At 41.4% G+C, this 22145-nt stretch overlaps 4 protein-coding genes and 4 non-coding genes across 9 annotated transcripts; 7 read left to right on the forward strand and 1 right to left on the reverse strand.

Moving 5' to 3' along the window:
* Positions 1-5224: 5224 nt before the first annotated feature.
* On the forward strand, positions 5225-7725 carry snapc5 (small nuclear RNA activating complex, polypeptide 5). The gene is made up of 4 exons (XM_076733016.1): positions 5225-5375; positions 5758-5885; positions 5971-6051; positions 7102-7725. The coding sequence occupies exons 2-4, from the start codon at positions 5796-5798 to the stop codon at positions 7294-7296; spliced, it is 366 nt and encodes a 121-aa protein (XP_076589131.1). The 5' UTR covers positions 5225-5375; positions 5758-5795; the 3' UTR covers positions 7297-7725.
* A 1229-nt stretch (positions 7726-8954) lies between these two features.
* On the forward strand, positions 8955-13572 carry lctlb (lactase-like b). Of its 2 annotated transcripts, XM_076733012.1 has the most exons (14): positions 8955-9081; positions 9191-9351; positions 9489-9576; positions 9701-9810; positions 9908-10036; positions 10138-10233; positions 10322-10376; positions 10478-10639; positions 10720-10997; positions 11128-11254; positions 11352-11551; positions 11682-11745; positions 12632-12676; positions 12883-12998. In XM_076733012.1, the coding sequence occupies exons 1-14, from the start codon at positions 8955-8957 to the stop codon at positions 12996-12998; spliced, it is 1758 nt and encodes a 585-aa protein (XP_076589127.1). The 2 variants fall into 2 exon arrangements, with proteins under 2 accessions (XP_076589127.1, XP_076589129.1); XM_076733014.1 differs by lacking the exon at positions 12632-12676 and having other exon boundaries at positions 9017-9081; positions 12883-13572.
* zwilch (zwilch kinetochore protein) lies at positions 13504-17903 on the reverse strand. Its single transcript, XM_076733011.1, has 18 exons — positions 17738-17903; positions 17510-17552; positions 17342-17434; positions 16780-16922; positions 16466-16656; positions 16250-16329; positions 16018-16173; positions 15812-15883; positions 15636-15729; positions 15491-15543; positions 15298-15400; positions 15119-15198; positions 14817-14973; positions 14646-14674; positions 14425-14561; positions 14234-14329; positions 13869-13984; positions 13504-13751 (listed from the first exon to the last, which is right to left on the reverse strand). The coding sequence occupies exons 1-18, from the start codon at positions 17785-17787 to the stop codon at positions 13663-13665; spliced, it is 1782 nt and encodes a 593-aa protein (XP_076589126.1). The 5' UTR covers positions 17788-17903; the 3' UTR covers positions 13504-13662.
* Positions 17904-18341: 438 nt separating this feature from the next.
* On the forward strand, positions 18342-22099 carry rpl4 (ribosomal protein L4). The gene is made up of 10 exons (XM_076732521.1): positions 18342-18412; positions 19143-19314; positions 19456-19562; positions 19815-19953; positions 20248-20372; positions 20789-20918; positions 21137-21293; positions 21493-21576; positions 21760-21880; positions 21972-22099. Exons 1-10 carry the CDS (start codon positions 18410-18412, stop codon positions 22041-22043), a joined length of 1110 nt encoding a protein of 369 aa, XP_076588636.1. The 5' UTR covers positions 18342-18409; the 3' UTR covers positions 22044-22099.
* Positions 19648-19747, forward strand: LOC143322800 (small nucleolar RNA SNORD16). The gene has a single exon (XR_013077347.1). It is a non-coding gene; the product is annotated as a small nucleolar RNA SNORD16 (small nucleolar RNA).
* LOC143322799 (small nucleolar RNA SNORD16) lies at positions 20060-20159 on the forward strand. Its single transcript, XR_013077346.1, has one exon. It is a non-coding gene; the product is annotated as a small nucleolar RNA SNORD16 (small nucleolar RNA).
* LOC143322794 (small nucleolar RNA SNORD18) lies at positions 21347-21418 on the forward strand. Its single transcript, XR_013077342.1, has one exon. It is a non-coding gene; the product is annotated as a small nucleolar RNA SNORD18 (small nucleolar RNA).
* Positions 21619-21686, forward strand: LOC143322797 (small nucleolar RNA SNORD18). Its single transcript, XR_013077344.1, has one exon. It is a non-coding gene; the product is annotated as a small nucleolar RNA SNORD18 (small nucleolar RNA).
* Positions 22100-22145: the final 46 nt, after the last annotated feature.

Raw genomic sequence — 22145 nt, forward strand, 5'->3', positions numbered from 1 at the left:
AAAGGAAAACAAAGTGGATTTCCTTCTGGCTGGTCTGACATTACTGGGATGTTTAACTTTGAGTACCAAGGGAGGTGAACTATGCAGACCAATACGCCAGGCTCAGGAGAGAGAGAGAGAGAGAGAGAGAGAGAGAGAGAGAGAGAGAGAGAGAGAGAGAGAGAGAGGAAAAGGGAAAATGTAATTAATCACACTACAGTCAGTGGGTCTGGTCTTTTGGAGGTGTTCTTGAGTTCTGGGTTTGTTTGTCGGTCTTGAGAGAAAAGCCAGTGGAACGGGAATGCTGCGTATGGGTGGTCAATTAGTTTACAAATCTCAGCTGTGACAGCGGCATTCTCCTCAGCCCCGGCCCCAAACTCCCTCCTGCCATCTCTGACCAAACCACATCATATCAGGGCCCAAACCTCATGCCGTGATCTGAGGCATTCCCCGGGCTGCAACATAAAGAAGCTCACTCGATTTAGCCCGACCTAAATCAACAGCCTTTTACTGTGGTTACACTGGATTGCCTTACATCCAGGATCTGCCAGTGCTTTCAGCCCCTTTTCAGTTTTCCATGCGTCCGACGCACTTCTGAGAACCAGACCTCCACCACTCCGTCACTCTGCTTTTTCACTTCCCTGGGATCACAAAATTCTGCACATCCTTTCCAATTTGACTGAATGTGCTTATACCTCTCTGGACAGATCAGTTTAACGTTAAAAGCCAAACGAAAGCCACATAAGCAGGCTGAAATCAAATCTGTACACGGGATGAATAGGCTTTCCTGAGCTTGTCATGGATAGGGCACAGAACCAAGAGTGTCTCCTGGTACGTAAGTGCTTCAGATAATGAAATGCTGACGGCAACAATGATCAGGTTTTCCAGTTGGGCGAAGGAGTAATGCTTGGCTTTTACTACACTCGCTTGACGAATGAGGATAGCATCATAACTGCTGTGGGCACCACCTAGCTATACACTTGCACGCACACATACACAGGCAAGTGTTGATAGACAAAAACCACACGGTGGATCATACCACAGCGCTGTGGTTAATCTGGTGATTAACATTGTTATCAATCATCTTCTGTGATGCAGTGACAGCTTTCCCACTGGGATTAAGCAGCTGACTGATTTAGTGTAGAAAGTTTCAATGTGCAAAGAAATAAGGCAAAGTGGACCATTATTCTACATCTAACCCTACATACGACATATATATATGTGTCTTCTGACACTGTATACCTAATGCAAGGGTGTGACTGTCTATGGGCATATTTTTAACCACATATCATAATGTATCAGTACATTTACACATGCACTTATTCACCACCAAAGTATGCATCCATACCTTTCTGGCTCTGTGTACGTGCAGAAGATTGCGCCGATTACAATGAATGAACTTTAATACATTTGTCCCACTGTGTGTGCGTGCCAATTTGCATGAATATGTGTGTGTGGGAGTTCAGGACAGGAAACGTAAAGGTTGAGGTAGTTCCTTGGAAACAAAGGCTCCTCCACATCTCCGCATGGGTCCTTTCCTTTCATTGGCGCCCGGGGCTCCTGTCCACATCACTGTAACACTTAAGAGGGAACATCCTGGAGCTGCCACCCCCACCTTTCCCATCTCCCTCTATAGATGGCTCAACCTATAGTGCATCACACTCATGTAAAACACAAGCTAACAATGTTCTAAAAACATTTTGGAAACTTAAGAGTAATGCCCTGTTAGGCTGGTTCCATGTTCCTGATCTGGAGACCGATGCTGGGAATGATCTGGTTTTGCTCAGCTGTGACTGCATGACAGTGACTCATAGACCCCATCGACTTCACAAACCCTTCACTGCTGTTTTACAATCTTATCTCTCTGGGCCTCACCTTACAATCTGTATCATCATCTTCCCTCCCACTCTCCTCCATCTTTCAGCCCTCTCCTGTTTCCATGCTCTTACTCTCTGTTTAACTGCCACGATTGAAAATTGAGTCATAACTTCCTGACGGCACTGTTCAAAGGTCACCCCCCCCCCTTCCTCTCCCCCTTTCCTCCCCCCCTTTCCTCCTCTCCCTTTTGGGAGGCCCCTCATCCAACACACCCAGCACTGCATTCCACAGCGTGGGGAGCACCTTCAAATGTTGCACAAGCTTAGCAGACCACAGCTCCCAGCAGCACGCGGGGCGACTGAACCCCAGCCTCAGCTGCCACCAGGCCTCAGCACGAGGCTCAAGCCCTGCCGAGGAGAGCTTTCATTGGGGAGAAGTTGCAATGCAGCAGCAACAGACTCTGCGTGATGACAAGGAAAAAGCAACTGTGGTTCTCAAGGAGCAGAGTGATAACTGTACAGTATTAGCCACCTTCAAGCTGCTGAAACAGCTCCAAGTAAAACCCTCATGCCACAGTGGGGCCTCTCATGTCTGTGCTGGAAGGCTGGCAGCTGCGATAGTGGGGCGCAGGCCTCAGAGCACCTTTTAGTCTGACCCCCAAATCCTTAAGGTCTATAGTACACTGCTCCAGTTTCACCCTCCCGAGGCTCCCAAGGTGCTTGGCTCTCAAAACAATAATGTTCTTGTACATAGTCACATACCACAACCCAGCAAATGTACAGTGCTGTAATGACCAGCCAATTAATCCATTAGTTGATCGACACAAATTTAACAGATCCTTAACTTGCCTATTCCCCTCACACGTCACCTTCACTGGCAGCTAAACAGCTGAAATAAAGACATCAGAAACATCACTGCTTGACTTATTCGATTGTAGATATCATGATTTCTTTTTGTATTTTGGAAAACTCTGCTGGGTATTGCGCTGAAAATATTAGCACCTGAATCAGAGATCAGACGACACCCTCTTGTCATCTCCAGTAACCTGCACTGCTGTGGTATGTGGGTGCTGGATGCTCCTGGGTCTTCAGTGATGACACTGCACTGCACTGGACAGCTGCTGTGTCCCACCTGAAGCACAGACAACATACACTATTGTCACAAAGTGAAACTACGGACACAAAGATATTCTTGTAATTCACTGGTGAGCTGAAGAAAGGACTTCTGTCTAAATAACATCATGTAGGAAGACATTTGTGTACATACAAAGAAGCATGGAGATTCATAGGCAGGGTGGTCATTCAGGACATTCACACATGATATACTTCACATCTTCCAATGTTTGTGAAGATAATGATAGCATTTTCTTTACAGGGTATTTAGAATAAAGTAACTTTATAATCAGTGACACATAGGTAAACAATAGCTTGACAAAATTTGACAAATCTCTTGTTTATAGGGTAAGATGCATCATCACATTTACAAGGATCATGACACACATACGTTTCACCACTCAGTAATGGTCTGTGCTGTTGAAATGATTGTCTATCACACCAATAGAAGGCATCTGGTTTGGGAAATCTGAAGAAACTACATCCTACGGCAGCTCCGTTTTCATGTGTGTGAAGAGAGACAGGTACGTCTCTCCGTTTGGCTTGGCTCCATTGTTAGTCTCCAGTCGTGCCTGCGTGCTGTGATTATCAATGCACACATCTGGATGGACTTAGCCTTGGAATCCTATAAAGAACCTAATGGGCTCTTCTAACATTTTTTGAAGACTGATTAAGAGCCCTTTCAGATCTTGTTCACATCAATGAGTTCCATCTGTCATCTATTTAAGTTTTCACTGAATTCGTTATCTGCGTTACTTGCTCCCTTTCAATGTAATGGGGGTTTGGGGGATTTAGGGGAGACTTGCATGCTTTGTAGGTAATGTGCAAGACTGCTGAATATTTGCTTATGGGGCTTGGTCAGATACACTATTACTGTCAAACTGAGCATACATGGAAATTGTAGGTGTTTCAGTACCATCAATATGATCCCAGTTTACTTAACATACATGAAAATGCTTAAAACTATCATTCACTGCAAAAACTCAGCTCCCCAAAAAGCAATATCTTGTTATCTTAATAGTGCAGCCAGACTGAAAACAGGTTAATTTATCTGGATGCAAAGACATCCTGAATGTGACAAAGCAGTTTTGTACCTGTCAGTGTTCATCAAAAAGCTTTAGAATTATGGAAATTCTAGTTTCAAGCATTAAGTAACACAGAACTAATAATAAAACCCAGGCAAGAAGTTAAAATAGCTTGTAAAGATAATTTAAGGACCAAAAAGTATTGAAACAGCCTAAAAACTGCCAAGTAAGAAGATATATCTTGTCAGAGTAAAAAATGCATATATTTCCTTGATTTACCTCTGTTACTGTCATAAACCCACTTTTCCACAGCATGTTTGCAAACCTTTGTTGTTCAAGTGTCACTCAGTTTTAGGCTTGTGAATATACAGTGAAGGCACTTTTCGGAGTCACACCAGCATGAAAGGCAAATTTACACCTTGCATGTTAGCTGAGTTACACCCAGCGTACTGTGACCCTTATGTTTTATGAGAGAGACTAACACCATGAACTACATTTGTTACAAATTAGGCTTCCTAGTGCCGTAAAGTTGACACCTGCCACTTCAAACCCTTCTTTGGAAAGGAGGACAGCCATTGATAACCGACTAGAAAGAAATAGCTGCATTAATTTACGTTAATTAGCTAGGCTAGCTAACTAACGTCCACCGGGTCAAAATGACTACAGGGTACAGTTAAGAATAACATATTAAAGAATTGCTGTGGTTTGATAACAATTTCTTTACTTCGCTTTTTAACTGACATACATTACAAAAACACTGCTAGGTTTTCTTACCTTGTTTTGGTCAAATAATTATCAAACAATCTCATGTTCACCCTAAAGGCCATTGCAGCAATTACAGCCCTTTGACCACAAGATGTCGCTAGACTCAATGTTCAGCTACTAGTAATGTTGCATTTAGGTGCTTCAGATAAGGTCAACTTTATTTTTTCAAAAGCATATGTGAGTGGTGGATTGTTTTAATGAATCGACTGCAATTGTTTACCAAAATGAACAGCAAGTAATTTTTTTAGTTCTGCGATGAAAAAGGCAATTCCCTCGAATTATCTTTCTGCTAACAGATTATGTTAACATCCAATGATTGTCACTGTCAGTCGTCGTCATTGATGACTGTTGTAGAACCACATATTTCAAGTGAGTCACTGTAGCTACTAAATCTCTGCTTTTATCATAGATAAATACAGTGTGTATATAGGCCGACAGTCATATGTGACACATCGTTCGTTTTCGCGAGACTCAAAACCAAAGATTCCCACAGCATTTAAACATACAATAAGCCCGGATATGACCACACAGGACCCAAACTTTAGCTAGTAGCCGTAGCTGTAGCACAATAGCTAAGCAATCAGTATTCCAAATTAAAGCTGTCAGGAGCACGTTATTTTGTGTATCGCCCATTTCGACGTTGATATGGAGCTGTAGGAAGAATTTATAAATAAAGGTAATAGTCTTGAACTGTTTCACTGTGCCATGTGCGGAAATAAGCTGTCATTATGTGGCACCGCTACTTAGCCAAATTGTTTTTCGTAGCACTGCTGTCTATTTACCTATTTTTTGATTTGACACAGTCAGCACAGCAGTGAAGATCATATGCCGATTTGTTCGTAACTAAATGTCATAAAAGCACTATTATATAGTACTATTAAATACTTAATTTTGAATCTTAATACAGTGGCTGCTAGCTGATAAGATCTTAGGAACTGTCATTGGTAAATGAAATCCTGATTCGTGGTACAGGAAGATGATGGAATATTAGTCCTTTGTAATCAGCATAAAATATAACATGACACTGTATCCCTGACGACTGATTTCTTCCCTTTTAGTGTTGAGGAATGGTCTGACTGCAGCACGACCAGTAAAGATGCACAGCCGTCTGCAGGAGTTGAAGAAGGAAGAGGAGACTCTCCTCAAAATCAAAGTCATGCTACAAGACCAGCTGAACAGGTTGAAGGTGAGTCACTGCGTTCACTGCGTTGGACTTTCTATCTATGTTTGTGGTACCTGTGTTTATATATTGTGTGTTCACTCTGTTACAGTTTGAAGAAGGAGCCTTGAAATCTATCATCAATGCTCAAACAGAAGAAGGAGCCTCACAGCGCTCACCCCCAGACACTGAGGTAAATCACATGAGGGAACACTGCGACGGATGATGTCTCAATCTGCCATATTTTATTTATGCTTGTGTTTTTGTTGATTAATTCACACTTAAGTTGGTTTGTTGACACTGAGAATCAGATATTTTTTACTATACTACTGCACTGTCTTGCAGGAGATGTTACAGTTCACAGGCCTGCATAACATCGCCGATTACATTTACATCCAGACCCAAACCAGGCTGCTCTGTGTAATGGTGTTAGGACAGGAAATCAGTTAACATGTTTACGTGTGTGGCAGTAATGTCATTAATTTAAAACTTCAGGTTACATACAATACGACTAAGGTACACATGGCAAAGTAATCATGTTTTTCTAGCAGAAATGTTGCTGAGTTTACTGGATTATTTTTCTAACCAGATCATCACAGCACCCATAAAGGCTCTGACTGAAACTTTATTTTTTTTTTCTTTACTTCCTTTTACTCAGAAACATACCTTTCCTTTGCAGAAAGTGTGTTTGTGTCATTCAGTGGTTCAGTGTCTCTCCTTTCTGCCATTAACGCACTACACATTCGCATTTCATTAAACAAACTAAGAGAAATGGTCATACGGAGGCACGTGTTAGACTCAAATTGCTATTAGTTACTTACCACAACCAGGTATGCCCATAAAAAGTGTAAATGTACACACAGCGCAGTCAGAGGTTACAACTACAAGATTCATGCTGGTGTTTTTGTTTTCAAAAAGGCATTAAAACAAAGGCAGAGACGTACTGCTGCATGGTAAAAATCAAATACATAATGGCTCAAGCTCAAGACAGTTTTTCCAACATAGCTATTATTTAAAAATTGCAGTTGAGTTTTAAAAAAATGCATTTCACCAAACTGATGAAACCACTGTTTACATGCACAAAATAATCAATCTTTCGCCCTTATTAAAAAAAAAAAAGACAATATTCTTACTAAGCTGTTTACATGGCTAACGAAAAGCGCGCACTTACTTTGCACTTTTTAAGATTTGATTTAAAAGTGGTCGAGGGGTCTGTGTTCACTATTTGACTTCATTGTTTCAGGTCCATATTAACCTTGATGATGAGAGCGAGATCAATCGAACCAAACTGCTACTGAATGCCGCTGTAGATTATGACATGGAGGAGGAGGAAGAGGACGACGACGACGATAAGGAAGATGATGAAGAGGATGACGAAGAAGATGACAATGAGCTTGAGTTTGTGCCTGAGGAGGAGGAAGAGGATGACGATTACTGAGATTCTCAGTGTTTCATGGAGCTTCAATATTTGCACCACTGAAGAAGAACCACATGTAAACAGACGTCTGTTTATGTGTTGACCTGTTTTGTACTATCACTTAGGAAGTTTAATTTATTTGGATGGAGTGAGTAACAGTTACAGTGTAAAATGATGTCTGGTGCTAACAGTATCTGCTCCTCTGCCTGATTTAAGGCACGTCATCTGGATTTCAAATTATGTTAGAATTCATGTGTCAAATTTTGTGAGAAATTGCTCACTGAAATGCAGTAAGACAGTGTTACTAGGTGCTTATAGCTTACTAGACATAGTGTGCATTTTGAGGATTAGCATTAAAACATATGGCTGGGCCATATAAGAAGATCGTGTGTATGCATTATGTAAGAAATGATAATCGTAAGCACAAAATAAAATGTTTTGCATAAGGTTCACCTGACTGATTTTTACAATGTACGCTTTTAGTTTTATGCCAACATGCTTCCCAACAAACAGTAATGTTTTTCACATGTAATCATTTTTTTATTTATAAGCAATAAGCAGATGAAAACTTTTTTAATTAAGGGTAATACCTATGTAAGATTGTCCTAACCTGACCCAGGCAAATGGGTTATGCAGTGCAAACACTTTCCACTTGCAAACCATTCAGCATTTTCTAAACAGCTAAAACAATACAGTGAGCCTCACAATAAGGGCAGCTTTCACACTGACAGCAGGGACAGCTCTGGAGAAGGGTGGTGCTACAACAGGCAACATACAATAGAGATTGCACCGATAGATATATGCGGCTTTCTACATGGTCTGCTGTTCCAGGAGAGCTCCCATTCACCCAGGGACTTGGGCTCAGCACACACACCTGCTGCAAATGAATTCTTCATAAAGGCACACAGGTAACTGGACATTTTATTCACCAATCACCACGAGTGATTTAATAACTTATTTGCAGGAATACTGAAACAAAATTGCTTAAGGGAGATATTTATATTCATATTAAACTACAACATTAGAACTTTTATTCCTGATTTAAATTTTTCATAGTGCAATGTCTTCAATTTTGCATACTATGATTAATCCTCTATATCACACTGATTGTAGGCTTATTAGACTGAATTGTGATGAAGCAGTTTATTTTCTCTTCTGTTCTGAGCGCTTAAATCTGGACGTTAACCATGACAATGTAACAAACATCACTGATTTCTCCCTAAATGTCAAATGATGCATTGATGGAAGTTCCTATATTCACATTTAGTCTATATGTGTCATGTGATTGTGCACTGTAAATATATCACCCTCTCTGACATTAACTTTGCTTACAGAGGTGAAACCATACTTTGTATGGGATTTGTCTGCCTCAGCAAGATGAGCTCACACTCCATTGAGTTTGAAAAGGGGTGTTTGGCTCTGCATTAGGGATGCGGGACCCCCTGCAGTCTATTACATTGGATGCTTTCAGATTGTTTGATGACAGTTTATTGTGATTATGCTGAGATTTTCTACTAATTTAGACATTATAAAATAGAGAGTTGTAAGCATGTGTGTGTGTGTGTGAGCTTGTTGTTGTGATTAAGTGGTGACGCTGAATGGTTCTCCTCTGTGTGCAGACGTCAGTGAGGGACTGGAGCAGAACCAGACAGTGACTGTGCTGCAGGCTCAGGAGTACCATGCTGCCCCGCTGTGCATTCAGTGTGTGCCATGTGTTTGTGTTGGTGCTGTGTCTGTCTTCGGCTGAGGACTTCGACTGGACAAAGAACGACCACAGCTCCTTCTATTATGGCACTTTTCCAGCTGGTAAACACGTTGTTTTCTTCAGTGGGGCAGATTCAGGACATGTTAACTGTTTGCTAACTGGTGAAATTATCCCAAGCTGAATGGTTGTTGCTAATGTTGCATTAATTAGGATTTTCGTGGGGTGCCGGCAGTTCAGCCTATCAGACAGAAGGAGCCTGGGACAAGGATGGAAAAGGACTGAGCATCTGGGATGTGTTCAGTCATAAGAAAGGCAGAATACAACAAAATGACACTGGGGACTCCTCTTGTGAGGGCTACCACAAAGTCAAGGTGGGGTGAGCAGGTGCGGTGTGTCTGAGAGATTTGGAGAGAACTGACGGGGGCAAAGGAAAGCTTGATATTACACTCTACTCTGTGTATGTGTGTGTGTGTGTGTGTGTGTGTGTGTGTGTGTGTGTGTTGTATAGGATGATGTTTCTCTGATGCAGGAGCTGAAGCTTAACCACTATCGCTTCTCCATATCCTGGCCAAGACTCATCCCCACGGGCATAAAGTGTGAGTAACTGCTGTTAATTCAAGCCTTTTGGAACTGAACTGAACTGAACTGAACTGGCATGCATGATTGAATTTGCTGATCACTAAAACTAACGAGTTATGTACACCTTGATACCATTTGCAGCTGATCATATAAATGAAAAAGGAGTACAGTACTATGACAATCTGATCAACCACCTGCTGGAGAACAAGATCACTCCTATTGTTACTCTGTACCACTGGGATCTTCCACAGGTTGGTATACAGAATATATCCAATCCCTAACTTCACCTTGTTTTGCATTACAGCACTCGTCATCTTTACCAGGTTAATGTATTCTTTGCTTTTCCAGGTCTTACAAGAGAAATACGGTGGATGGCAGAATATAAGCATGGTCAATTATTTCAATGAATTTGCTAACCTGTGCTTTGAAAGATTTGGCAACCGAGTCAAGTACTGGATCACTTTCAACAATCCCTGGGTAGGTTTTATCTATTTTTCATTTTTTATCACAGAGTGTGTTACTGTTACTGAAAGCACTGTTGTCACACTGATACTCCATAATCTGGAAATCTGCTTTAGTCTGTAGCAGTTGAAGGCTATGAGACAGGTGAGCATGCTCCTGGACTGAAGCTGAGAGGAACAGGGGCGTACAGGGCTGCCCATCACATAATCAAGGTGGGAGAATGCATTGAGTTATCAAAAACACTTAGAAACAAACGTGCAACTTTGATCTGAAATCGTATTCATGACATCTTTTTCATAGGCTCATGCTAAAGTTTGGCACAGTTATGATACACAGTGGAGGGCAAAACAAAAAGGTAAACCAGGTCAAACTCTAGAAAGTAACATATTGATTTCATTCAATGTCTGCCTCTCGACTGTCCGTCTTAGTATTGAGAGCTGCTGTTCATATGTGCAGGCTTGATTGGCATCTCTCTGTCTGGAGACTGGGGAGAACCAGTGGATATCAGCAACCAGAAAGACATTGAAGCGGCTGAGAGGTATGTCCAGTTCTACCTGGGCTGGTTCGCCACACCCATCTTTCATGGAGACTACCCTCAAGTGATGAAAGACTTCATTGGTACGTTAAATTTTAAACAGTTAATCCTGAAGAAATACCAGTGGGAACAAACCAATCATCACATTTAACTGTGTGTGCAGGAAGGAAGAGTGTCCAACAGGGCCTCGGGACGTCTCGCCTGCCCACATTTTCCCCCCAAGAGAAGAGCTACATCAAGGGGACCTGTGACTTCCTTGGCATCGGCCATTTCACCACCCGCTACATCACCCAAAAGACCTATCCATCAGGCCGTAGCAGCGGCAGCTACTTCACTGACCGTGACCTGGCTGAGCTGGTGGACCCACGATGGCCCGACCCCGGGTCTGAGTGGCTCTACTCTGTGCCTTGGGGCTTCAGACGTCTGCTCAATTTTGTCAAGGTGACTTTCAGTCAATGATGCCGAAGAAGCTCGTTGACATTTGTATCTGAAGTGATCTCAGCACTCTGCAGCACAATTTAAATTATATTGGCAACTTATTGCGCTTCATGTTGATTTGTTCCCCATCTAGACTCAGTATGCGAACCCAATGATTTATGTGACCGAGAATGGCGTCTCTGAGAAGATGCTGTGCACAGAGCTGTGTGATGACTGGAGGATACAGTATTACAAAGACTACATCAATGAGATGCTGAAAGGTGAACGAGCTCACACACGTACGACGAGCCGCGTATTTCTTTTGGTTGGTTTTCAGTCTAATTCCGCTCTCTCTCTGTTCTCTGTGGTGTCACTCAGCTATCAAAGATGGAGTCAACGTGAAGGGCTACACCGCCTGGTCCCTGCTGGACAAGTTTGAGTGGGACGAAGGCTACTCCGAGAGGTTTGGCTTGTACTACGTGGACTTCAGGAACAAAAACAAACCTCGCTATCCAAAAGCTTCTGTTCAGTTTTACAAACGCATCATCAGCTCCAATGGATTTCCCAGTCAGAGAGAGGTAAGCAACACAAGGTGGTCCACTACAGAGCCTTCTGAAAAGAAGACATTAAGATTCATTGGTTAACGCTCTATTGTGCCACAAAAATAATGTCAGTGATGATACGTGATATGATTGTAATCCCCCACAGGTTGAGAGCTGGAGGAGGAAGGCGATTGAGAGCTGTTCTTCGAGCAACCAGCTTCTAGCTGCAGGTCAGTTCATCTATAACATCCCTGACCATTTATCAATGATCAGAGGTGAGCAACTAGCTGGGGTAAACAAATAAAGATTCTGACTTAAATATCAAAAACATGCCTGTAGTTTCACATGCACATGAGATAAAGAATCATAATTTGACTCGTGTTGCTGTTCTTTAAGCACCTCAGAAAACACATGAACAAATTATTAGTTAAATAATGATGGAAATAAAAAAATCTCTGACAGAATATCTGAGATATCTTCTTTGTTTGCCCCTCCAGCTAGAAGAAAATCCAAGGAACATGCAGAAATGGCAAAGGTTTGGCCAGTGCATGATGAAGTTTAGAACTTGAGGGTATATGTCTTCCATTAATGTCATTTGTTGTTGTTGTTTTTTGCTGCTGCTTTGTGATTGTGCAGTTTTAAATCTGACTAATAGAATTAAGCCTCTGCAGTTTAACACTGAGATGTGTGCAACTACGTCATTTATTTGACGTTTCACTAGGATGCTTCAGTCTAATTTGCTACCAAGAACAGCCCTTTTGATTTCACAGCAGCTTTGACAAAAAAAACTCATAAGCATACAGCTCATCTGTGGCCTTATCTGTGCCCACGGGGTGTTTCACAAAGCAGGCTTATAAATTTACCCAGATAACATAAAACCAGTGAAACGGTCTGAGATAGATCTGAGTTGAATTTAGACAGCAAAACTTAGGAGCATGATTCAGCCATGGATATTGACAACTGGTAATCGTAACACAACCCAAGATTGGATTTTTAAAAGTTATCTGGCGATGGTGTGAATGCTGCTTTCTGAAATATTCCCCAGTAGCTGCATGCAGTTCTCAAAGGGTTAAAGTGCCGTTAATCAACTCTGAGTACTTTCTCTTTTTCTATTAGAGGAACAGCGGAGTACTGCTGCCAATATTCTAAGACTTATACATGGTAAGGAATCGCTCATGTTCACTATCAATCAGATAAAGGATGATTTGATACAAGGGAAAAATATTAACCCTTTGAGTGCTGTGCTTGAGCATCATTACTCGCTTCATAAGCAGTTGTCTGAACTTCATAATAATGCCGGTGATTTGTTAATGTGTGTGTGTGTGTGTGTGTGTGTGTGTGTGTGTGTTTGTGTGTGCGATTTGCAGACCCTTTGACCAGCCACATGGAGATGGTAACTGAGATCGTTGTTCCCACTGTGTGCACACTCTCTATTTTGCTCAGTGCCGTCTTCCTCATGTTCCTGCTGCGGAGGCGGAACTAGAAAGGAGCTCTCCAGTGTGCATGTTTACAACACACACGCACACGCACACTCATATTCTAAGTGCATCCTTTCTTTAATAGATCATGTTTGAATATAAATACATTATTTGAACTGAATTTCAAGAGAATTGGTGACTTCGTTAATTTGATGTGCATACAGTGTTTGCTGTAAAAGCATTGGTTTAGCCTAAAATAATGAATTTAGTAGCAGACACTCAAACAGTGTGGATAACCCTGCAACATGTTGGATTTTACAGTATTGCTGTGGAATATTACCATTGCAAACCGCCCTTGTGATTATTGTACTTTGTGTTTTCATTTGGTTACAACTCGCAGCTTTTTGGCAAAAAACCTCCAAAACCTCTTTCAACTGCTGTACTGACCAGGAGAAGATTCAGCAAATGTGATAATAAAGATGCGATTAGAAAACCTATGACAGCGTTACAGAGAATATATACAAAGAACTGAAAGAAGCTCATTCAAAACATTTGACGAAAATACAGTATATTAACAAACAAACCTACAGTGGTACATGTACACTTTGTGATGCAAAATAAAGTCATCTGGCTAGTTCTTCTTCAGTTTACAACATGTTCATTGCTGATGAGAATATCAAAAATGACAATAAACACCTCCTTTGTTGTTCAGATGTACTCTGTGTAAATTCATGCAAAGTTGACGAGACTGCAGCACACCATGGTGGAGAAGAAGGCGGGGTCCTCACTGTCCCCGTTCACTGTTTCATTTGGGTAATCTTAAGACAGAACAGTTAAAGAGGGGATGTGTTATCTGTACTGGATACTGTGATACTAATCACTTGTAACTATATGGCATGTACTACTGTATATTCGGAGTGGTGCATAAAGATCACCTGTTTCAAAGATGACGTGATCAACCAGCGGTCTGTCACTGAGCTGTAAGGATGTCCTGACCTCACGAGGACTGTGGCCACTGGACACCTCGACCCCCCACATCACTGGCTGCTCTCTGGAACACGCACAAACATGAGGGATGAGACAATAGCCCTCATTAAACTGTGCAGTTGGCACTTAGGTGCATGTTTGGTGGTCTGATCACAAGAGGGCAGTATGAAAGCAAATGTTTTTTTTTTAACACTTTTGTAGGTGAAGCAAAGCCCTAGTTTGTGTTCAAATATGAATAAAAACAGGAACATCTCAATTTCACTACAGTTTTCTTTGGATGCGCTGAAGCAGTTGGTGCGCAAAGGATCCTTACTTCTGGTAGAAATGACCAATCAGCACGGGTTTGATTTGCAGTTTGAATTCATGCTCCTCATCGTATGGGTACGTTTTGTAGTGCTGCAAACATGATCTACGAGGAATGAAATAGTAAAACTTCAATGTCATCTTCAGGAAAGCACATTTTGCACACTCGCACATCACTGGAAAAAAGCCAAAAATATTTACTGTGTGAGAAGGAAGAGCCGGTCGTAGGGCAAGCCCAGGAAAGTGCTGCAGGTCAAAATTATTTCCAGCACATGATGCAGTTTTCTCAGTCGGATCACTTGCTCCTGCAGATCCACCTCTGTGCTCAGGTAATAACACTACGGAGAAAAATATTCCAAACTCAGAATGTTTCGTTAACAGTCATTTGAAAGTAGCTGTCAGTAAAATAGTTTTAAACTTACCAAGTGGTTTAGAGTTGTCAATTCCTCACCTGAGGAGAAAAAAAACAGTTGCGAACAGTTGAATATATATAGTTCATACGAGGTGCGGTTAAATATTACTGTAAAACTTAGAATCACATGTAAAGGACAACAGAATTATACAGATATTCAGAGTGATGAGTAAGAGATTACCAATGAGGTAGTTTATGTAATCCTTCCTCATCTTGTCCAGACCCATCTCGAGCAGGATGTGGACCGGGGTGACGCCTGTGAGTGTCACCTGATCGATCTGCTGGTGGTACGACTGCAGGATGAGCTTGCTGAGGGAGCTGCTACTGTCTCTGTGAATCTGGACAAAGTGAAACATAAAAAACAAAAAAACACCACAATGGCTCCAGTCATGGCCATCACCCATGTGGAGGCATAAAAAAAAAACTTTACAGACAATTCTCAGTCTTTTCTCAGTGATAAACAGAAGCTGCATCACTTCATACCCATGGTTTGATGTCACCATATCGTAGAGCCTCAGTGACCAATTTCAGGCAGTCTCCTATGTCTTGATATGAAGTCACACCTATAATGAAAAATAAAACGGTGGAAAATGATTGTCGCTTTCTATTTATAACACTTAATCAAATGAATCCTAGTTTTCTTAACAGAGGAACTGACTCACTCTTTCTCATCCGAACCCACAGCTGCTCCACAAAATCCAAATCACCTCGTTCCAAAAGAGAGTTGAAAATGGGGGTGTCCGTCTCAGACTTCAGCTTTGTGGGCTTTAAGAAAAGATGGAGAAGCAACATAGCAACATTTATTCTGAAATGAATGAATCTGTGAAAAATCCCTTGATTTTAACACAATCGTACCTCAGCTGTTTTTGCAGCCTGGTCCTGTAATGTCTTGGCAGGGTTCTGAAGCTCTGGAAGGAGAATAACAAAAGAAAGCAATCGTCTTGACCACCTGTTAGCATTAAATCATAGTGAAGGTGCAATGACTTAACAAGGCAGATACCTTCCAGGAAGGCCTTGGTCAGATTTACTGCTGACGTGCTTTCCAAAGGTTCCATCCATTCAGTCTCACCAGTTCTCAAACCATCAGCAAGAGTCTGATATAACAGCAAGTCAATATATTAAGTTGTTTATTTGTGTACTCACAATCATTAACTCAGATTACTGTGAGACACAGACCTGAAGAAACTCTAGCTCCCTGTACATCTCGAACATTGGGCTCCTCATGTCCCCACTGGCAACTTTGATATTCTGCACGTGAACAAATTTAAAGAAGTATAGAAAATGTACTAATTTATTTTGTGTTAATTCAACTTTACACATATGAAAATGAAGTATTTATGGTAAAAAAAAGCATGTTTTGACTGTGAATTACTGATGTTTACCAGTGTTGCTGTAGAGGACAGGGGTGGGGTCTCAAGGATACTCTCCACATGGTTCCATTTGAAATCCACGGTCACACTGCTCTGTGACTCAATCATGGTGTTTTCAACAACAGTCGAGCCAAACAAGTTGAACCTGGCACTGCCTTTAATTGCCATCTGGAAGCACTGACATATGTAAGCGAACGACTGTTCATTTATACTGAAATACAAGAAGAGATGTACACTCACTTACCGAGGATGGGTGATGCCTATTCTTGTGCTCCTGTTTAAGCTCGTCCAACGTTACGAGAGATCTTTTGTCTACAGTTGAGCCTAACAAAATATGAGTTGGAATAAAACAGCCCAGACGCATCAAAATCACACCGCAGTTAATTAAAAAGCTTCGTTACTATACTGATCATGTTTGAAGGCTGGGTTATTCAAGGGGCATGAAACATCTGAGCTGTACCTTTGCAGGTAACGGAGTATAATTTGACACCAGAGACTTTACTGGCCATGCAGATGGTCTCAGCTCCAAACCAGGTTGTTCTAGCTGGATCAGACATGTCACATCGCACCCATAGAGGGTGTAAGGCAGGGTTGTTCTCGACAGCTGACACATTAGGATTTTGAGATAATATGTACCAAGACAGCAACTGCCTGTAAGAGGAGAAAGAAAATATTAGCATTTAGATTGTCATCTACAGTGTATTAGACACATGGGTTATAATCCAACTAGCACTTGCTTCATTTGGATTAAGTGTTAAACTTTACATCAGTCACCTTGCTTTCATGATTGTGAGTGGCTGTGGCCCAATTTCTGTCTGGAGTGCATGGGCATAATCATCATCTTCAGCATCATTATCATCAGTGCACTTTGATGTTTCAGTCATTTGTTGATCACCAGGTTGATCTATTTTTGGAACCTTGTGAAATCAAGAAATAAAGATGCAGTCCAAAGGTGGGCGAGCAGTGAGAGGTCTTTATAAGATTGTATGAGGAAAGAAATTTAACTGCCTCTTTAGTTATAGTGTGGCCTGGCTTTTACAATAGTGCATGGTTATAATGCACAATAATGGCAACAAACTAAAATTCAAGCCTAGTGGAATACACTGATACCTATTTAAGCTATTAAACTAATGAATGAGCACCATCCTATACCAAGATTTGCACGTCAAAAAAGCCATAAGCAACTGGTAATGTATCAGAAAAAGTACAGACCTCTAATATGCAAGATTATGTTCATGTGTTAATTTGTCATTTCACATATCACACAGTCTTACTAGTCTAGAGCTTGCAGATTCCCTGAATATATTTAAAGAGTCACATCATGAACATTACTCACAGCTTTTTCACAGATGAAGACTGGCTGGTTGCCACAGTACATATTCAGCACAGGGATTCTGTCTGCATACATCTTTAATATTTGGATGTCCCCCTGAAACCAACAAATACTGCATCAACATCATTGCTATAACAGAACAGCGACATATTTTACTTTAAGTGTAATTACCTCATATATACATGGATCATTGCTTTCCTCGGCTTGAAGAGACCTTAAATGAAACCGGACAACACAGATCACACAACAAAATAAACCTTACCTCGGCAAGATAAGTGATTAATGGTTAGTGAGGCAATCCATAGCGAACACAAGCTAAAGGCTGAAAACGCATCCACTGTCGAGCGTTAATTTGATGTTAGCTAAAAATAATTGGTAAGCATCCAAAAGTAAACTTACCGAAGAACATTAGAAAACTCGTTCGCACTAGATATCACCTTTGAGCCCATTGAAAAATTATCGAACAAATCTCCTGTTAGAGAGCGAATAACGTGGACAAAATACAAAAGTTTGTTAACACACTAGATGATCTCCCACTGTTGATAGTTTGACAGTCGCGCGCTCTGTCGGGTGATGACGTCATGAGGTCACAGGTCACCCCTTTCTCATTATGAGTTTACATTTAAGGAATTGATAAATTGATTTGGAAACGTGTGTAAGCAACACCACCACAAATAAACTACAAAGTGTAAACAAATTAAATTAAATTAAGTAAAAATTTCCCGGAAAACGTAGTAAGGAAATAAGTCCCTCCTTGACATTTATCCTGCGCCAACATGGCGTAAAGAAATAGTCCCCGCTTTACCAACAAAGTTTAAGGTGTTTTTTGTTTTACAGTTGGAATTTAATTGAGATGCTAAAGAAATTGTTTCTTACATGCAAGCGAAGTTTATTATGTGTGTTTCTTCGCTGTAAACAAAACAAAGGTGGGAAAAAAATCTGTGTCCGGAAGTGATAATCGTCAAAGCGGAGGCATAAACTATTCAGGGTGATGTACCAACTTCCTTTTTACTGTGGCCGCCATAGCGAGTGGAGCGTGGTCCCCGGCGAGCCGAAAATTAACTATCGAAAATGGTGAGAAACTACACTCATATCGTCAGTAACATGCATATTAAATGCGAGGCGTGTGTCGTTGTTTTGCACTTGGCAAAATAAATCTGTATTTTCTGTCTTTGGGAAGGTATGTGTCAGATTTAATACAGCACTGAGTTGAAATGCTCCCGGCTAGCGAAGCTAACACGAGGAGCCATTTTGGATGAACAGCTTCAGTAGTTCGTCCAAGTTACACGTGTGGTTCTCCGTTCAGTGATAGATCACGAACATGACGGCTGTCGGTGTCACTTATTTAGATGGCATCTATATTTTGCTCGCCGTAGAAACTACTCTAGGTTTTCGCGTGTATTTGTGCTCTGCGTTAACGACATCTATAACGAGGACAAGGTAACGCTTTAAACTGGCTTGCTAAGTCACGTTAGCAAAATCATGCTAAGCTAAGGCTATCAGCTGCAGATTAATTATTCTAAATACGCGATCTAAATGGACAGGCTCTGCCACTGTAATGTTCGTTAGAAGTGAGGTGCGCTTGATTTGACATATCAGTTGCACCGAGTTACATCAGATTGGTCCTAGCGACTTGTCTGCTCGCCCATGCTAGATGTAATGGGTTCTGGAGACACGTTTTTAAGGAATTAATTCCTCTCTAAGAGCCATTGCATTTTAAAGAGTACCACTGTGCAATACTGTCTGAAAGTCAATATTACATGTATGTCTGAAGCTCAGTGCTGTGGTTCGTTTTGCCCCCTAGGCCTGTGCCCGTCCCTTGATCTCGGTTTATTCCGAGAAAGGAGAATCTGCAGGCAAGAATGTTGTCATGCCTGCTGTTTTCAAGGCGCCAATTCGCCCTGATGTTGTGAATTTTGTTCACACCAACATGCGCAAGAACAGCCGCCAGCCATATGCAGTCAGTGAACTGGCAGGTGAGTGTGTATGTCTATCCTCAACTTGCATGTTGATCAAGATTTGTCATCACAGTTTTTAAGTTGGCGACTGAGCACATGCATACTCAAATCTGCGTTATTTTCTTGTCTGTAATAAGATTGTGTAATTGTTCATTTCAGGTCACCAGACCAGTGCAGAGTCCTGGGGTACAGGAAGAGCTGTGGCCCGTATCCCTCGTGTGAGAGGTGGTGGTACTCACCGCTCTGGCCAGGGTGCTTTTGGAAATGTATCCTTCTGACCGGAATTGGAGCTGTAAATTCTTTCTTTACTTATAATACTGTATGTGCCAGGGCAAACTGAAACAACAGACTGGCAGTGATGGTGTAATTTGCGTCTGACTCTGTGACCAGTGACAGAATGCCTGCTGTCATATGCTGGCACAGATGGCTGACGAACAACAGAGTCTGAGCAGTCATTAGGTACTTCAGCACTTATGTTACTTCAGTTAGTTGTCAAAACCTCCTTGACTTTGATTTAGATGTGTCGTGGAGGTCGCATGTTCGCCCCCACCAAGACCTGGCGCCGCTGGCACCGCAGGATTAACACAACCCAGAAGCGCTATGCCATCTGTTCTGCTGTGGCTGCCTCTGCCATCCCTGCACTTGTGATGTCCAAAGGTAAGCTCCAAAAACAGTATTTGAAGATGACAAAAAAAGTGAAAAGAGAAATCTATTTCTACCATGATGTATTCTTCTAATCAACAGTTTGGCTTAACATTTGACTTGCCATGATGGTGTAATTTGCGTCTGATCCTGTGAACAGTGACAGTTGCCTGCTGTCTTCAAGCTGTCATAGAGAATTGATGTGTGTTAAATTCTGAGCAAGCTCTGGTCAACACTGTAGTGTTTGACAGTCAGAAGTTTGTCAAAAGTGGGGATGTCTTCAGCTGACATAATGTTCTTGTCTGTTAGGACACCGCATTGAGGAAATCCCTGAGGTCCCACTGGTCGTGGAAGACAAAGTTGAGGGCTACAAGAAGACCAAGGAGGCAGTGCTTCTGCTGAAAAAGCTCAAAGCCTGGAACGACATTAAGAAGGTAATCACAATTTTTCACATTTTCTCTTTTGACTTGACTCAGCACTCTGTCAGGGAACACGTGATTTGAAACTGAAACACAATGAATATGTAGTTAAGTGATTATTTATGCTTGAAGGATATTTGATGGTCTTTAAGTCCATATTGTATGAATAATGTAGGAATCATAGCTCTATACGTGTCCCTTCAGTTTTATGGGAATCTCTCAATCATGTTTTACTCACCTAAAGTGATGTTGGAGAGCACAGCAGGAGTGTAGCATTAAAACCTCAGACCAACCTTGTTACTTGCAGTAGGATCAATTGAGAACAGTTCCTGTGCCTTTTAACTGCATACATTTTGTACATTTATTAGACATTTCTAGGTTTCCTTTTATTTTAATGGAATATTGAAATAATATAAGCTTTCTCTTCTCAGGTCTACGCCTCTCAGCGCATGCGTGCTGGTAAGGGTAAGATGAGGAATCGCAGACGGATCCAGCGCAGAGGACCGTGCATCATCTACAACCAAGACGCTGGTGTCACCAAGGCCTTCAGAAATATCCCAGGTGTGTTATTTGGTCAAATGTGGAATTCAGTAATGTGTCAGGTAAATTGATATCAGACCATTAAAGACTTATTAAGTATATTTAATATCCAATTATGTAAAGTTCAATGCTGCAGGTATATAATGATTCCATATGGCAGTTTCCTGAATCTTGTGATATCAGTGGTTATCAAAGTTTTGAATAAGCAGACTTAAAATACATTATGTTGTGTTATGAAGGCATCACTCTGCAGAACGTGAACAAGCTGAACCTCCTGAGGCTCGCCCCTGGTGGTCACGTTGGACGCTTCTGCATCTGGACAGAGAGTGCTTTCCGTAAGCTGGATGAGCTGTATGGCACCTGGCGTAAACCTGCTTCCCTGAAGATCGACTACAAGTGAGTATTGAAGGAGCAGCCACACTGTAGCACAAGTCAAACTTGTGTTGACATTACAGTGATGAGCTTCCACTTCATGGTCCGTGTTTTTGAAATTCTGTGATATTTAAAGAAGTTCTGAGTTTGAGCATCAAAACTTTTACCATTTCCATATTTTCCAAAATGAGGAATTTAACGCGTCATGCCGTATTTCTTCCAGCCTGCCCATGCACAAGATGACCAACACAGACCTGAGCAGGATCCTGAAGAGTGAGGAGATCCAGAAAGCACTTCGCACACCCAAGTAAGCGCTCTTCACTTCTTTCAGTTTGTTTTTTTCACTCGTCAACTATGATGATGTTCCACTTCAGGTCCGTGTTTCTGAACCCTGATTATTATGGAAGTCCTGAGCGACACAAAGTTTCTTAAAAACTTTCAGTTTAGTGCAAGTTCATGTTATTAAGACTGGATTATATTGTCATTACAGCAAGAAGATCAACCGCAGAGTGCTGAAGAAGAATCCTCTGAAGAACTTGAGGATAATGCTCAAACTGAACCCTTACGCCAAGACCGCAAGACGTCATGCCATCCTCAAGCATGACCCTAAGGTAAGAACCTAAACTTTTCATGACGGGTGCAAAAATTAGAGGTTGTAATTTGTTGATTTTGACTTTGAAACCTTATTTGTTTTCTCCATAGATCAAGGCCAAGATGCTGAAACCCAAGAAGAAGCCTGGAAAGAAGGCAGCACCTGCCAAACCTAAGGCGTAAATCTATAAATCTTTTACAGACTTGAGTTCAGTAAAAAATAAATCAGTCGTTTCAAATGCATGAGTCAGACCTGTCATTCAAATTTGTAATTCACCAGATGAT

Source organism: Chaetodon auriga, chromosome 6 (assembly GCF_051107435.1).
Source record: "Chaetodon auriga isolate fChaAug3 chromosome 6, fChaAug3.hap1, whole genome shotgun sequence".
In the NCBI taxonomy this organism is placed as follows: Eukaryota; Metazoa; Chordata; class Actinopteri; order Chaetodontiformes; family Chaetodontidae; genus Chaetodon; species Chaetodon auriga.

Bases quoted from the DNA above. Each gene is read 5' to 3' on its own strand.
- snapc5 (XM_076733016.1), top strand. From the start codon at position 5,796: ATGCACAGCCGTCTGCAGGAGTTGAAGAAGGAAGAGGAGACTCTCCTC. The intron at 5,886-5,970 runs GTGAGTCACTGC...ACTCTGTTACAG, and splicing joins ACCAGCTGAACAGGTTGAAG to TTTGAAGAAGGAGCCTTGAA. The intron at 6,052-7,101 runs GTAAATCACATG...TCATTGTTTCAG, and splicing joins GCTCACCCCCAGACACTGAG to GTCCATATTAACCTTGATGA.
- lctlb (XM_076733012.1), top strand. From the start codon at position 8,955: ATGCTGCCCCGCTGTGCATTCAGTGTGTGCCATGTGTTTGTGTTGGTG. The intron at 10,234-10,321 runs GTGGGAGAATGC...TCTTTTTCATAG, and splicing joins CTGCCCATCACATAATCAAG to GCTCATGCTAAAGTTTGGCA. The intron at 10,640-10,719 runs GTACGTTAAATT...CTGTGTGTGCAG, and splicing joins AGTGATGAAAGACTTCATTG to GAAGGAAGAGTGTCCAACAG.
- zwilch (XM_076733011.1), bottom strand. From the start codon at position 17,787: ATGGGCTCAAAGGTGATATCTAGTGCGAACGAGTTTTCTAATGTTCTT. The intron at 16,330-16,465 runs GTACAGCTCAGA...ATATTTTGTTAG, and splicing joins ATACTCCGTTACCTGCAAAG to GCTCAACTGTAGACAAAAGA. The intron at 14,562-14,645 runs GTAAGTTTAAAA...TTTTCTCCGTAG, and splicing joins TGACAACTCTAAACCACTTG to TGTTATTACCTGAGCACAGA.
- rpl4 (XM_076732521.1), top strand. The intron at 19,954-20,247 runs GTAAGCTCCAAA...CTTGTCTGTTAG, and splicing joins TGCACTTGTGATGTCCAAAG to GACACCGCATTGAGGAAATC. The intron at 21,577-21,759 runs GTAAGCGCTCTT...TTGTCATTACAG, and splicing joins AAAGCACTTCGCACACCCAA to CAAGAAGATCAACCGCAGAG.